Source organism: Choloepus didactylus, chromosome 9, assembly GCF_015220235.1.
Source record: "Choloepus didactylus isolate mChoDid1 chromosome 9, mChoDid1.pri, whole genome shotgun sequence".
Classification (NCBI taxonomy): Eukaryota; Metazoa; Chordata; class Mammalia; order Pilosa; family Megalonychidae; genus Choloepus; species Choloepus didactylus.
Genome location: NC_051315.1, coordinates 107,457,523 through 107,472,528, shown reverse-complemented (window position 1 = coordinate 107,472,528; position 15,006 = coordinate 107,457,523). Strand labels below are relative to the sequence as shown.

At 33.1% G+C, this 15,006-nt stretch overlaps 1 protein-coding gene across 7 annotated transcripts in view; it reads left to right on the top strand.

Moving 5' to 3' along the window:
* The window catches only part of BARD1 (BRCA1 associated RING domain 1), a 102,112-nt gene that overhangs the window by 85,245 nt on the left and 1,861 nt on the right, over positions 1–15,006 (top strand). For all 7 annotated transcript variants that reach the window (XM_037850128.1, XM_037850129.1, XM_037850134.1 and 4 more), the window contains 3 exons: positions 3,321–3,453; positions 4,036–4,128; positions 14,474–14,571. In XM_037850128.1, the coding sequence (XP_037706056.1) occupies positions 3,321–3,453; positions 4,036–4,128; positions 14,474–14,571 (324 nt within the window). The remainder of the gene's footprint in view (positions 1–3,320; positions 3,454–4,035; positions 4,129–14,473; positions 14,572–15,006) is intronic.

Sequence of the window (15,006 nt, the reverse complement as noted above, 5' to 3'; positions counted from 1 at the left end):
TGGATTCAAAACCACAATAGGGATAAGTCTGTCAGCAGGTATTTATTGTGCCCCCTCTGTACTTGAGGCAGCATTCTTAAGCTTTGGGGATACAGCAGTGTTAGGACTGTTAGAAATCTTATTCTCGAGGAGCTTACATTCCAGTGAGAGGTCAGAAAGAGACAGACTGTAAATATGTAAACTAAACAAATTTATTCTCTCCCAGTTCTGGAGGACAGAAGTCCAAAATCAAGGTGTCAGCAGGATCGTGCTCCCTCTGAACACTACAGGGGCGGATTTTCCTGGCTTCTCGTAGCTTCTGGAGGTTGCCAGCAATCCTTGGTGCCTGTTGGCTTGTGGCAGCATTGCTCCAGCCTCTGCTGTTGCAGGTCATCTTCTCTCTGTCTCTTCTCTTCCCCGCCCTATCCCCCCCACCCATAATTTATCCACCTCTTCCTGGATGCTGTAGAGTGTTCTCCTGGCCTCTGGAATTTCAAAGAAGTTGTTTCAGACAGTTCCTCCCTGTTTAATAGTTGTTTTGGGGAGGAGTGAGTCTTGGAGCTCCCTGTTCTGCCATCTTCCCTGGAACTCCACCTGCCTTCATATTTTAAAAACTTTTTGTCTCCTGCTCTAGACGTCAGACTGATAAGAGTTCTACAGACTAAAGGTGCCACAGACTATTACCTTTGGTAATGAACTGGAAGAGAACATAGAAATCACCAACCAGTTCAATTGTCCTTATTGTAAAAATGAGAAAATCAAGGCCTAGGGAGGTTGTGATTTGCCCAGGGTTAACCAGCCATAGAAAAAAATTGAATGGACCAGTTAGAACTCAGATTTCTTAAATTTCAAGTCAGTACTCATTCAGTCTCACTATACTTAATAAGTATAAATCAACACTTTATTCATTTGAACTCGAACGCTCCTGACAAGACATAGCGTAGCTTGCTCCTGAAACAGATACAAGTGCTTGGTAGCTGAGTCTGAATCCTTCAATTCAGTGATTGCCAAGCTCTTCTGAGGAGCTGCTTCAGGGAGCATCATGCAGAAGGGAAGGGTGACAAGTGGGTGGGGTTTGGATTCCTCTACAATCCATTTACATTTCTTTGGTTTTTATATTTCAAGTAAAGATTGATGGTGATTGGAAAGCACTGCTTTAAATTTCAGAAGTAATTTCTAACTTAAAAAGCTGCTTTCCCATGTTCATTTTGGAACTTCTTTGCACTTAATCCCATTTGAACAGCTTGTTCATCCTTTTTATTCTTTCCAGAATTTTTTCACTCTAATGTTGTTCGGTAAACTCATTGATTAAGTGTAACTAATAATTTTATTTAGGAAAAAGGACCATATGGGATTGTTCTTTAAATTAGAGTTTGTTAATGCCACTATACATAACATTTAATCTCTTGTTATAAAATCAGGGTGTTGAACCCTTGGGATGTTTTATGAACCTCTTTCAAGCCTCATACTTCTAAAACCTCTGCTTATTTATTTAAATCACATGCCACCCGTCCCCCAAAATGAGACATGTAGCTTTGGCAGCTGTTTGCTTTATGTTTTGTTGTAGCATTCCTTAACTGTGAGAAATAAGTGCCGGTTCCTATTTTTTAATTCAAATTAAGAAACTATGATAGGAAAATGCTTGACCCACTTTAGTGCTTTCCTTGGGTTGATGAAAATAGTATCATATGCTATATTTAGAATTGATATCTTTTTACTCTTGTACAGAGAACTAATTTAGCTGAAGTGGAGTTATATAAATTGAGAAGTAATATGTTCCATTTAGAGCTATTTTTATGACACCTCTTTATATAAGGATTTTTAAAGTTCTTTTTTTTTTTTTTTCCATGTTATTATCATATGGTACTTGAATGATCCATAAGGCACACTGAACTATTTTCATGTTATGGAGTGCTTACAGAGTTTAGGTCAGATATAGTTATATCATCTGATAATTTAGTGAACTGGAAAGATACATATAAAGAAATGTGATGTAAATAAATGTGGTGGTATATATATATATGTATCATATCAAGTGAAACCTGTGCTACTTGAACTTTGAGGGGTAGGGTGGGAATAAGTGATTCAGGTAGCCGAATTTTAAGTGCTGGAAATAACCAGCACTTAAAAATTTTTATGGAAATCTCTAAAACATGTCTTGTTTACTTGCTTAGTACATAGTAGAACTCATTTAATATATTTTGAGTGAATGAATTATTGTAACGTATCTGTTTATAGTTGCAGGCAAAGATTTAGATGTAATATATGTAGGGCATCCAATTGAATAAATTAAATGATCACTATTCTTATATGTGAAGTGAATATTTAATTACTAAATCTCTCACATCTGGTTGCTGAGCTATACTGTTGGCCACACCTTCAAGTTGCACTTATGTTCTTCATAAATGTAAGAGGGCCCTACGTCTTACATTTGAGAATCACAGTATTGTGTTTAGCTTTTTATCCCTTTAATACAGTAATGCTGATTTACCTTTACTTTCTTCTTTGCTGGGTTATTTCATCTCTTTTATCAGGTAGCTTTCTGCTAATTCCCATTCCAATTCCATTTTTAAAATTTCTGTTTACTGCTATTGTACCCACTATCCCATCGTCCTTTCGAATTTTTCGCTTCTAACCTCTGCGGTTGATGCTACCTGTTGTTGCCTTTAATTACATTTGTCTCTTATCTCTTGCAAGTCTGAGTCTAGATTTTAAAGTGAAAAAATTAGTCTTTGTTAGAGCAGTTCCTCTTTTCCATGAGTTGCATTGATCTATGAACTGTTTATGGATGTCATCTCCTAACTTTCGAGTTCTCTTGCCTGTTTCCGTTGTTTCTTGGTTTGATGTGAAGATTTTGTTTTCTATCTTTGAGGTCCTGTTCTAGAAGCTTAGTGTTCCAAAAGACTGGTATTTTAGATAATCTCAGTTTAAACTAAACAGACCAAGTTAAATTTAACTTTATCATTATAAGTTAATGGAGAAGAATAGGAAATTGATCATTTTAAGTGAATATTTTGGGTTATTTAAATACTTGCTGGTGACTGAATGAATTTGTAAAACCCTAGAGAGACACAATTTAGGATCAAGGAAACAAGATGCCCTGGATTTAGAGGTCTATCAAAGTAGTGTATTATTGGGAAAAATAGAGAAGTAGAAAAATAATTAATCAAATGCATTGCACATCAAGTTGTTCTGAGTGAAGACTGAATAGAAATTATTGGGAATTACTAGATGAATAACGTAAGTAAACGTCGCAGTTACTATCAAGTGAAGGTCAGTTTAATGACTTCTCTAGTTTTTAAATGTTTTTAATACTTTGACATCTCCTTTTTCATTAACAGATGAACACTGGTCAGCATAGGGATGGGCCTATTGTACTTATAGGCAGTGGGCTTTCTTCAGAACAACAGAAAATGCTCAGTGAGCTGGCAGCAATCCTTAAGGCTAAAAAATGTGCTGAGTTTGACAGTACAGGTAAGGATTTTTATTCTATTTTATTTTTTTGATAAAATGTTTTTAAATAGATAATCCCTTTGGGGAACTCTGTTTAATGATTTATATATATTTTAGCCATTGGGATTTGACTATATAATTTGTGCCTTGTAGTACATCTAAATTATTTTTTCTGGTTATAATCTACTTAAAACTACTTACAGGTTTAATGTACTTAGCGTAAAATTTAAAGCTTTGCACATATTTTCATGCTGAACAATATGTCAGAAGAACATATTAATGACCTTGCCAGTGACAAATAAGGGGTAGTATAATGTAATGTTGTACTTCCTGAGTTATAATTTCAAAATAAAAGAAAAATTTGTATTTACTAATGTGGCTTTAAGATATATGGTATATGATCTTGACTTTTCATATTCATGGCCAGGGTAGAGAAGGATGCTAACTAAAAGAAGTCACATGCTTAAATTTAAAAATTGTGGCCTTTGAAGAAAATTCAGGCATAAATTTATAAAATACAGACTAACTGGTTATAAAAAGCAGGCTCGTTAAAGAATTATTTGGGCTCATTTTGTTTCTCCTTCTGCTTCTTTTATATTCTAGTAACTCATGTCATTGTTCCTGGTGATACAGTCCAAAGTACCCTGAAATGTATGCTTGGGATTCTCAATGGATGCTGGATCCTAAAATTTGAATGTAAGTGCTGGATCTGCGGAAGTTACAAAATGAATTAAAAAGATGAATTTCATTTTTCATAGGGCATTATTGCTGATAACTATTTAAGGAACTTATGCTAATTTTTCTTTCCCCTGGATAGTTACTGCATTTTTTAAAAGCTTCTAATATTAATGGTATCATTTAGTTATTCTTGGTAAATGTCCACAAATATGTTCTGGGTTTAAAGGATTTTTTTCTACAATACCAACTCTTTTAATAAAGGGCAAATGAATTAAATAGTAGACTTTAAAGGCTAAGCATTTCATATTACTGTTAAATGATATATTTGACCTCTTAATAAAAGCACATTTTAAAGATAGTATAGGTCTATGAAATGAAAGTAGTTTATTGCTTTCCCTTTAATGATTTCTAAAAAATTATATAGCAGCCTTTTGCTTTCTTAGGCAATCCAGTATATTTTAGAAGTTGGGGAAATTCAGACTGCCTTGGACTACCTTATTTGGGGTGACTACAACCACTACTATCTAAAGCTCCCCTGAAACTTTATTCCCATGACCCCTGCCTTTCTGGTAATCAAGCACCACCAACTTAAGAGCTGCCGGCTTTCCCCTTTCCCGCTGTCACTTGTTTGCCTTTCTTAACCTTTGATTCACTTTTTTCTAAGATTAAAAATTTAATTAAAAAGACTCTCATACAGTTACTTTCTACTCCTCCGGAGCTACAGGATATACTTTTGATGGGATGGTTAAAGTAGGACACTGGATTGGCCTTTTTTTGTTAACGGTTGTTTAGAAAAGAATACTGACTTATGATTATTTCAAAATAAACATTTAAAAACAGACTAGTGTATATTTTTAATGAAACTTTCAAGAGGCAAATGATGGATTATAATTTTTTAAAATATTGTTTTTTATGGCTTTGTGCTTTGAAGGTTTTATGGTAGAAATGCTTGATTTATCAAGACCTTAATTATGTTATTAATTTAATCTATAGTTTGAAGTTGATTTGGTTTGTAAAACAGTTTCTTTTAGCAGCTGGTATTCGCATCCGGTTTAAATGCAGCTATCACTTCTTTTCTTATTGCCAGTCCCCACCCATGTGGTCTGATCCAGCTAAGTGGCTGTGATCAGGAATGCCACTCCCTCTGCTGTCTTCAGTCTCTCTTAGTGGGCCTTCCCAGTCATTACCACTTTAAGAAGTATGATAATTGGACCAAGTGACCATTTATATAGGGAAAAAAGTTTCTCTTTATGTCTCATTCTCTTATTTTTTTACCTTCTTTTCCTTTCAAATCTGTGCCAAGTCTTATTGAGCCTTGATGTTTAAAAAATTCATTTAAAATGGTTCTGTGATTATAGATGCTTTTGTACTAAACCTGTGCTAGAAACCTTGTATGCATTTGCCACTTTACTTGGAGTCTAGTTCTTGTGAATATGGTGAACTTACATGATTCGTTTTCATAAAGTCTGCCTGGTTTAAGAAATGTAAGTTTTGTCACTTTAATGGCTTGGCCGTGTCCTTTTTATGGTATCACGGATAGACTCAAGCTGACTTAATAGTGTGCTATTTGGTGATTCTCACAGTAGAGAGTAACATAACTCTAATATCAATGGTTCTTTTTAAGATAAAGGATGGTTGGAATTTCTGATTGAAGTCCATATCTCATGTTTTCTAACATCGAATCCTAAGAGAAATAGGTTCAAGATTTGAGACAATTACTTTAAGTAGTCACTGGGAATTATAAAAGAAAAACAAAATTCCTCAAGTAAGTTCGTCCCTAATATATATTTCTCATTGTTTTTATGTTGTTCTAAGTGTCAAGAATCTCAGTTTGATTAAAAAAAATATTTCACAGCTATTAAAAACCTATCTGAAAACCTGTTTATATTAAAGAAAAATGAAGTGGACCAAAACTTTCAAATTAATTGTAAAATTTTGACTTATTAAAACAAATCTGTGTTTGAGGATATCTGTTAGCTTGGTAGACAAAACTTGACTGACTTAGCCACATAGAAACTTTTCATGGGATTTTTCAGAAACCCAAGTAGATTCAAAAGGAAATCATAATGTAAAATTTCTCTGTAATTGTGTAGGATAATTGTCTCATTTAAACAGATTAACAAAAAGAATTATGTAAAAGAATTTGGATCCGTTGGATCCAAAGTTTTCTGTTTAAAAGTGCTTTGTCTTTGTTGGTTAAAATCTCTCATTTTCATACATTATATCTGTAGGGTATCTTATAATGTCCTACTTAATGGACTTAGCATGAAGATTATGAGAATAGGCTATAGTGTTTTTTTTATCATAACAGCCATCCTGTCTTAAGCATATTTATTTTACAAATATTTTACAGAATGGTATTTGTCTTATAGGTACTTTCAGAAAATGGGAGAGATAGGAAAATTTCCTTTTTCAGCATCCAGTTTGTGGTGGCTGGCTGTTTCAACTACAGGTTTTGCTGCTAGTTCATCACAGCAACTAATAAGATCCTTGTACAAGGGTGAATTTTGATAATTTAGTGGTGACTAGAATAAAGGGATAGAAATACAAATAAGTCATTTTATTCATCTCTTGGAGAGAGTAGGAATAAGGTAAAACTGCATCTTCAAGATGTAAACTAGCCTTCAAAAAGATAAATATCTCCTATCAACCTGTTTTTTAGTACTGTACACTGCTTTCAAAATTTCCTCTAACCTAACCTATTTTTTTTTAATTTAATTCTGCCTCCTCATTGTGAAGGGAAGAGATGCTCCTCGGCTGTCATCTTTTTTCTAATAATCTCTCCCTCTTCCCTATTCCCATCTATATTCAGGTAAAATTGGAGCTGTAGAAGTTTTTAAGGCCTTCAAAAGTAGGGACAATTGCTGGAGGACTTTGGACTTGTTTCTGTGAGTTGTGTGGGGTTTTTGTTGTTGTTTGTTTTTTGTTTTTTAAATTAAGAAGAAATGGACTCTAAAAGACAATCATTAAATTATCAGTGTATAAATAACCTCGTATTCTGGTTAAACTCACACTTTCTAATTAAAATTTGTTCCTTTAAATGGATAGTGAGAGTGCTGTGAATTCTTAAAAATGAATGTAAATTTTATTCTATTCAAACTTTGCTAATTATCAAAAAAATAAATATACCAAGAGCATTTCTATACACGCTTACAGAAGGCCTCTACTAAATGCTCTCTAAAAATAAAAAAATTAACATAATTTGATTTAATAGTCCCACTTCTGAGAATTTACCCTAAGTAAATAATATAGATGAAAGTAAATTATTTGCAGTGTTTTTTCTAATAGCAAGAATTAGGGGAATATCTTAAATATGAGCCGATTAAGAAAAGTCTGGAATGCTTTTATAACTTCACTTTCCACATATATAAATGTGTGAATCCATATAGGCAGGAAACATTAAAAAGAAAACACTGTTGGATGGGTAGGTTACTAGAGGCCTGTTTCTCTGTACCAGTTTAAAAAACAGGGTGTGCCTGTTAGATCAAATTCAAGTTCTTAAGAAAGAAATTCAAGTTCATAAGTTCTGTCAACTATTGGAAAAGTCTATCTTTCTTTTTTGTAGCCTTTCCAAAGATCAGTTGTATAGGTAAAGCCTTCATCAGTGACGTTAGAACCTGTGTGTGTGTATTTCTTCAGTCTGATAGAGTAGATAGATGTTTTATACCTGGTAGGTAGACCTTAGCAAATACATTTTATTTTGTGATTGTCCTAATCAGAGTGGAAGTTCTTACATAAATATTTGAACTTTAAACATACAACTAAAAAAGAACACCAAGCATGAATATTCTAATTGCTTAAAGAAAAGTTTTGGATATCAGATGGAGTTTGATCTTTAGCCACATCTAAAAGAGATGGACTATTTTCATATTATTCATAATACAGAGTCTTAGAATTAATACCCACGTTTTGCCTAACAAAATTTTATGATAGGGTAGTATATTTTGTGATAGAATTTGAGTTCTTTATCAATGTTTTATGTATCAACATAGTATCCTGTTAATAAGTAAGTTTTTTTATATATAAATACCCTTATAAGTAGAATATTGGCTTAAAAAGTAGTGTAAATTACACAATCATTAAATGGTATTTATAAGTAATCATAAAATCTAATGATCTGTGACTGAATTTTCTGATATCCAAAACCTAGTAGATATTTTTGTGGGAATGAGTGGACCATTTAGTTTTTTTTTTTTTTAATTCATTTTTATTGAGATATATTCACATTCCATACAATCATCCAAAGTGTACAGTTGTTCTCAGTACCATCATATAGTTGTACATTCATCATTCCAATCTATTTTTTGAACATTTTCCTTGTACTCGAAAAAGTGAAAAAAAAGAATAAAATTTATAAGTAAAAAAGAACTCCCAAATCCCATTTAGCTTTTAATTTATACCTTCAGGCTTTATTTCACTGTCCTTTCACTCTTTGCTGTAGAATTTCATAATACTGGGCTTATTTCTCTATCCTTTAATTGCCATACAATTTTGCAAAAATTGTCATTATACAGTAAATTTTCCCATTTTTTGTTATTTTGTGGAAGGTTTCCTCTTGTGATTTTCCTTTTCTAAAGCTAGACTGCCTAATATAAAAGCATTTATAAAATAAATTCTTTAGCTATTTTTACTAGCTGGGTGTTGGGTTTTTAGTAGAATCAGAAGGGAATATCCTGTGTGTTTCTTTTATTTTTTTGCTGTTATCTTGACTGACATAAATGCCTAGTTTGGATTTAACCGCAGATTTATTATTTGGTTTTGTCATGAAATTATATTTAAAAGGGTCAAAATCCTTTTAAGCCATTTGGTGTTGACTGAGAGTGATATTTAATTCAGATTCAGTGCTATTGCAGTTACAAATGGCTAATAACTCCCCCAAGAATTATAGTTCTTACAAAATGTGGATTGATTTACTACTTTAAACTTTTTGAAAAGTGAGGAAATTCTATGGCCTTCTAGGGAGGGCTAATCCCTACTCTCAACCCCTTTTGACATTTGACAAAATTCTATTTTGAAGCTTTATTCCATCTCTTTTTTTGTATTCTCTAGTCATTTGTGTGTACCTGTGGATTGAGGAAGGCCTTTTTTTCCTCCCTTCCATTAGTATGATACTTTTTTTTTCCCTTCTATTAGTATGGTCCTGTTTTTTCCTTCTAAAACTAGGAAAGATGACTAAGCTTAGTTTAAATCCATGGATATCATCAGTAATTCATGCAGCTCAAAAATGAAAATATGCATTCATTGATATATATGCCTATGGGTAGAACGCAAGAATGGAAATAAGAGATTTAGAATAAAGGAATACCTTACTGAATGGTAAAAGCTTCTTTTTAAAAAATTGTTGTAGTCCTGGAATTCATAAGCTGCATTAGCATGCAAAGATTCCAGGCTTTGCTAAGGTAGCCAGAGCTACCTAATGACTTTGAGTTAATGACTTTGAGTTAAGCAGTGCTTTGGGAATTGGATTGCTTACCTATTAAAAAGTAATATCAGGGCAAAAGGAAGGCTTATTTGAAATTGTAGACATGATCGGGAATACATCTGGGCTAAAAGTATCTCTTAGTTTTAATAAGATAGGTAGTTCATCCCTATATTTTTGCAAAATGATAGCTTTTTTCAAAATTCTTAAAATATAATAGAAAATGTGGTAAGTAAGAAAGATGCAATAAAGCCTGCATTTTTATATGGCTAATGATTTGGCACATTTTAAAGTATATGTCATTCTGGCGTATGCAGAAATCTTCTATGTTCACTAAAATAACTTATTCTTGTAAAGTCATTTCAGTTTGGAATTATTAGCTGAGAAAGCTAACAAGAATGTGGTCTTACATTTGCTGTTTGTTTCTTCAGAAGGGAGAATGAGTTTATCTTTCTGCTGAACTATTTTAGTGGCAGATGACAGAATATTTTATTAAGCATATATTACAAGTATAAACTATTGGTTAAATTGTGAGAATTATCTTTAAATTGATGGAAGATCTGTCAGTTTTTAAATCTTGGTACATATTACAAAGATTAAGGACTATAGTATTTATTATACTTTGAGTTTATGACTAAAATCTGTTAAGAATTCTTGCTGTAGTTTACTTAACTTTTTTGAATAAATGAAACCTTAAAATATCGTCTGTTGTTCAGGCTTGTGAATTAGGTAATGTTTTGGCTGGTAGTTTCTTCCAGTTCAGTGATGATGTTAGTGTGTCAACATTTAAATCGCCAAAATTTGTTTTAAAGTTTTCCTTCTTAGTTTTGTTGTTGCTTTTGCTTAGTAAGTCTGCTCCATTGGTTTATCTCAAAAAAGTTCACTAAGAAGTTGATAGGGATTTGTAATTATTGTGAATGTCTACTGAAAAGTAAGTCTTCATTCTGAAACTTGTAGGATACAAGTAGAGAGTAGTAACTTTAGCATTGGTGAGATTAAATAAGTTTTTTGATTCTCTGGGGACAAAGCCAAGCACATCATGCCTCCCCTGCTCCCCATCAGGGTAGTCAGCATTTTTGCCATTTGGTGTGTTTTTGACTGTTTTTTCTTTGTTTTTGTTTTTTTTTTTAAAGTAAATAACAGTCCTTCTATTTAGTCGTCTGTTAAGTGATTCTGTGATTGTTGAAAGAGAAATGCAATATATTAAATCTGAGTAGAAGATGCCTCGCATTTCCTTACATGATTTATTGTTTTACATCTAAGAAAAAGATTTATTTAAAAAAAAAAACTGATTTAGGAGTTAGAGGATATCTGAGTTCTCACATGATTTATTGTTTTACAACTAAGAAAAAGATTTATTTAAAAACTGATTTAGGAGTTAGAGGATATCTGAGTTCTCACCCCAATTGTGTCACTGGAAAAGCTGCTTAAATCTCTCAGAACTTGAGTTTCCTTATTTATGAAATGTGGTTTAGCCTAGCAAAAACATTTAATTTTTATGCCTTACTTATGATGTGCATTTTCCCTTTTTGTTACAGTCTTCGCAAACTCCCTGCCACTCAACCCCTGTTCCTCACACATTTATGTAGTAATCTGACTGACCGTTGTAGGCATTCAAGTTGGAATCCTCAGACCAGGTGTCACTTGCAACTTTCAAAAAATCATAGATGTTTTCAATACTGTGACAGCAATTCTAACAAAACTGTTTGCCAAAATTCAAACATATTGTTAAAGACCTGGAAATTGTTCCTTGGTTTTTGGAAAAACAGATCCATTTATTAATTCTTCTTCAGGTGATACTAGGTGATACAGGCACTTGGCAAATTATTACTGAAATAAAAGAATTCTCTACTCAGTAATTGTAACCAGAGCATAGGATTTCTGAAATCTTATGATTTGAAGTATGATCTGTAAAAGCTGGCATCATTCGTGGAAGTGCCATGCTGCTGTCTTAGTGTCTGCCATCTCATTTCTTTGATGCCATGCTTATTTCAGTATACTATCTAAGGCTAAATTCTGTCAATTGATTAATGCCAACACATTAACAAGATCAGTTGATAGCATTATATGTGCTTTTTGCGACTTGCATAGGTGCAGTCCATTTATTTATCTCTAATTTTACATTAGCCACTCACTTTTTCCACTAGACATCATTGGAGTATTCACTGAACAGTTCAGTCCTTGACTTTAAATGTAGGCAGTATCCTTTGATCTAGAAATAACTGTTATGAATGTTCTGCACATATCATAAGGAGTTTTAGAAAGGGGCCTACCTGTATAAGTAATGAAAAAAGTAAAAATAATTTACATGTAAAATAATGAGTTTGATTTAAGTCAGAGGTTTAGTGAGATTATTGTTTTTTGGGTTGGTGCTTAACAACACTGTATGATGTTATGTGAGCACACTAACAGTATTCTAGTATGATATATGAGCATCGTCAAAAATTCTGTTTTGAGGCTCATTTTCATTATATAGGAAGGTTAATATCTTAATATTAGTTTCATTAGAGAGATAGTTTTTACTCAGTCTATATTAAAATTATGCTATTTTTTAAAATGTAATCTTAATTATGTGCAAAAAAGCAACAGTTTTTATAGAACTATTACATTTATGATAAGTTGGTGAGAATAATGGGACTCAGATTCAGCATAGCAAACATGGCTAAATATTTTTATGTTAACAGCATATGGGATGAGGGCATCAAAGCACAGCAAAACTAACATAAATTAAGAATTTCATGATAGGGAATAACCCTAGGTTGGGTGTTGAATTTGAACATGCTCTTGACAAGCTCACTTTTTGGAGAGATTGAGTATTCAGTTGTTAAAATCTTTTCTTCTGACATTTTAATATAGTAAGCACAGTTGAAGCAGCCTTAAAGCATTTGAAATATTCACATCCTGCCTTTTAGAGCCCAAGGTTTATCTTGTGTGGCAGAAAGATATATTTTAGTGTAAAAAACACACAGGCTTTAGAAAACTAAGCAGACTTGGGTTTAATTCCTGTTCTGCCACTTATTAGCTGAATGAGGTTAACTGTTTTGTATTTTAGTTTCCTCCCCTGAAATGGAAATAATATAGCAGTTTTGTTGGATTTTGGAAATAACACAAGTATGTACAACATAGGAGGTAGTTATTATCATACTAATATTTATTAGAGTCTTTCCTTAAAACAAATGGTTATAACTTTCATCATTTAATGGTGGAAAGAGAGAGAGAAAATGCAATGGAGTAAATTGGGCTTTAAAGAATTCTGTTTTTCTTTTTTTCTCTTCTTTAACCAGAAAATAATGAGTTTAGTTGTGGTTTTCTGCCCTTTTAAAAGTTTATTCCTTTTAAATTCCTTTTGTTAGGCCCTATGATTAAGGAAAATTAAAGTTTTCAAAGCATTGGTCAGCATTTACACATTCAGATTATAATAATGCATTCTGCTCATAGAATAAGATGACATGAGATAACATAGCATTCATTTTTTTTAGTAAAATTATGTTACTAGTTATTCTCCACCAATAAAAATTTACAAGATATGACTTTGGTCCTAAAGGATTTACAAGTATAAAAATAATAAACTTATACACAGCCAACATAACACTCAACAATTTTTGGTATTCTTGTATTCTTTTGTGCTCAGGGACCTAACAATGAAACAGCGTATTGATGTTCCATATTTTCTTAATGTTCCTCTACCTTAAAAAAATATTTAATATTTCCATTTTTATGTGCTTTCAATGCCAGAAATAATCTCAAATATGAAAAGCAAATTGTGTGAAAAAGAGAATTTCTTATAGTTTCCAGAACCCTTTTCACATTTTGACCACAGCAGCCCTGTGAAGTAGGTGGTATTATTAGCTTCCTAGTTGTATGGTAATTTTTAAATAAGAAGGGAAATAGAGGCTCAAAGGGTTTAAAGTAATTATCTCAGAGCAACTAATTGGGGTAGTTAAGTCATTTGACTCCAGATCCCAAATTCAGTTTAGTTACATGCCATAAAAACAAGAGCTTGCTATATACATGGACACATGTCAGGCATTTCCTCCCTTGATGATGACAGGTACTATCTGAAGGACAGACCTTTAGATGCAGTTATTGGTGTCCTTCTCTCTGTGATGGATCCTGGCCTGCCTGAGGGTTCACTTGTAGAGCTTTGCCACACAGTTGGTGTGGCTGCCAGCTAGTGGCCCTGCCAAGAGCTTCCTAACCCAGGAGCCATTTAGTGGAGTGACTCTAAACACTCTTGCTGTTGCTTTTTAACCTAGAATTGTAAGCATACTTATCCTTACCCAAGCAATCAGAAGAATGCTGTTTATCCTGCAAGGCCCAACCTCATCTCCAGATTAGCAACTTCTGGACCTGTCAAATCTCAAACAGTCCCAAGCTGTGCTTATGGTTTATTTTAACTAGTATCGTTGATCCCCGGTTGAGTGGCCAGCTGAGCTAGGTGCTTAGAGTCAAGTGCTTTCCTTAATGTCGAAGCATTTATAGTCTAACAGGAGACGAGACATAGGACTGCAAAAATGAGTGGTGCAGACAATAGGTACACAACTGACGGATTACTGTGGGCTGGAATAAATAATGGACTTTTTATTTGCCTTAATTTTAGGAATTGCTGTAAGTAAAAATGTGAGTTTTTAGTCTTATGTTTGAAATAATAGATGGGTTTACATTTTTCAGAAAAGAGATCAAAATTACAATTACTGTTCAGGACTACTTCATTGCCCATCCTCTAAAGGAAAGATTCTTATATTTTGTCTACATGGAAAGCCAGTTTTATTCTCTTTCATTTTTGCATGAATAAGATTTTTGTTTCTATTTCAGAACAATACAACAACCATGAAGAAGAAAAACATCCCATTTTAGCACACTTAGATAAATTGTTTAATTTCAGTTATAAAGGAATGTTGCTCACTTGATACCTATTTTGCTTTTATCCTTGGTTTTTGTCAGGGGTGAAAGCATGTCTACAAAGAAAAGTATGTGAACAGGAGGAAAAGTATGAAGTTCCCGAAGGTCCACAGAGAAGCAGACTGAACAGAGAACAGCTGGTATTTTGCTTTTGATACTACATTCATTGTTCTTATTATGACTTATTATCACCATCAGCAAAAACTGCTCCTGCCCTTTCAACAAGTACAGGTGACTGATTAAAAATTTAATTGTGCTTATTTCAAGCACTTGATTCTGAAAGATGATCATGATGAGCAGTAAAATCCAGAAGGTAATAATTTCATAGTGTTAATGGATATTTGGCATCTTGAACATTCTCATAAACCTTTCAGAATCTGAGGTAAGTCTGAGATACAGGAAGTAACTTGAAAGAAGACTTACAGCTGCTGCTCGGATTTAGTTACCGTATGTCTTTACTGCCACATATTGCAGTTTTAATGGATCATATTCCATTATCCCATTGATATATAAGTATATTAGGAATGATGAACAATTTTCATAGAAGGGAATTGTGAAACCTTTTTTTTTTTTCT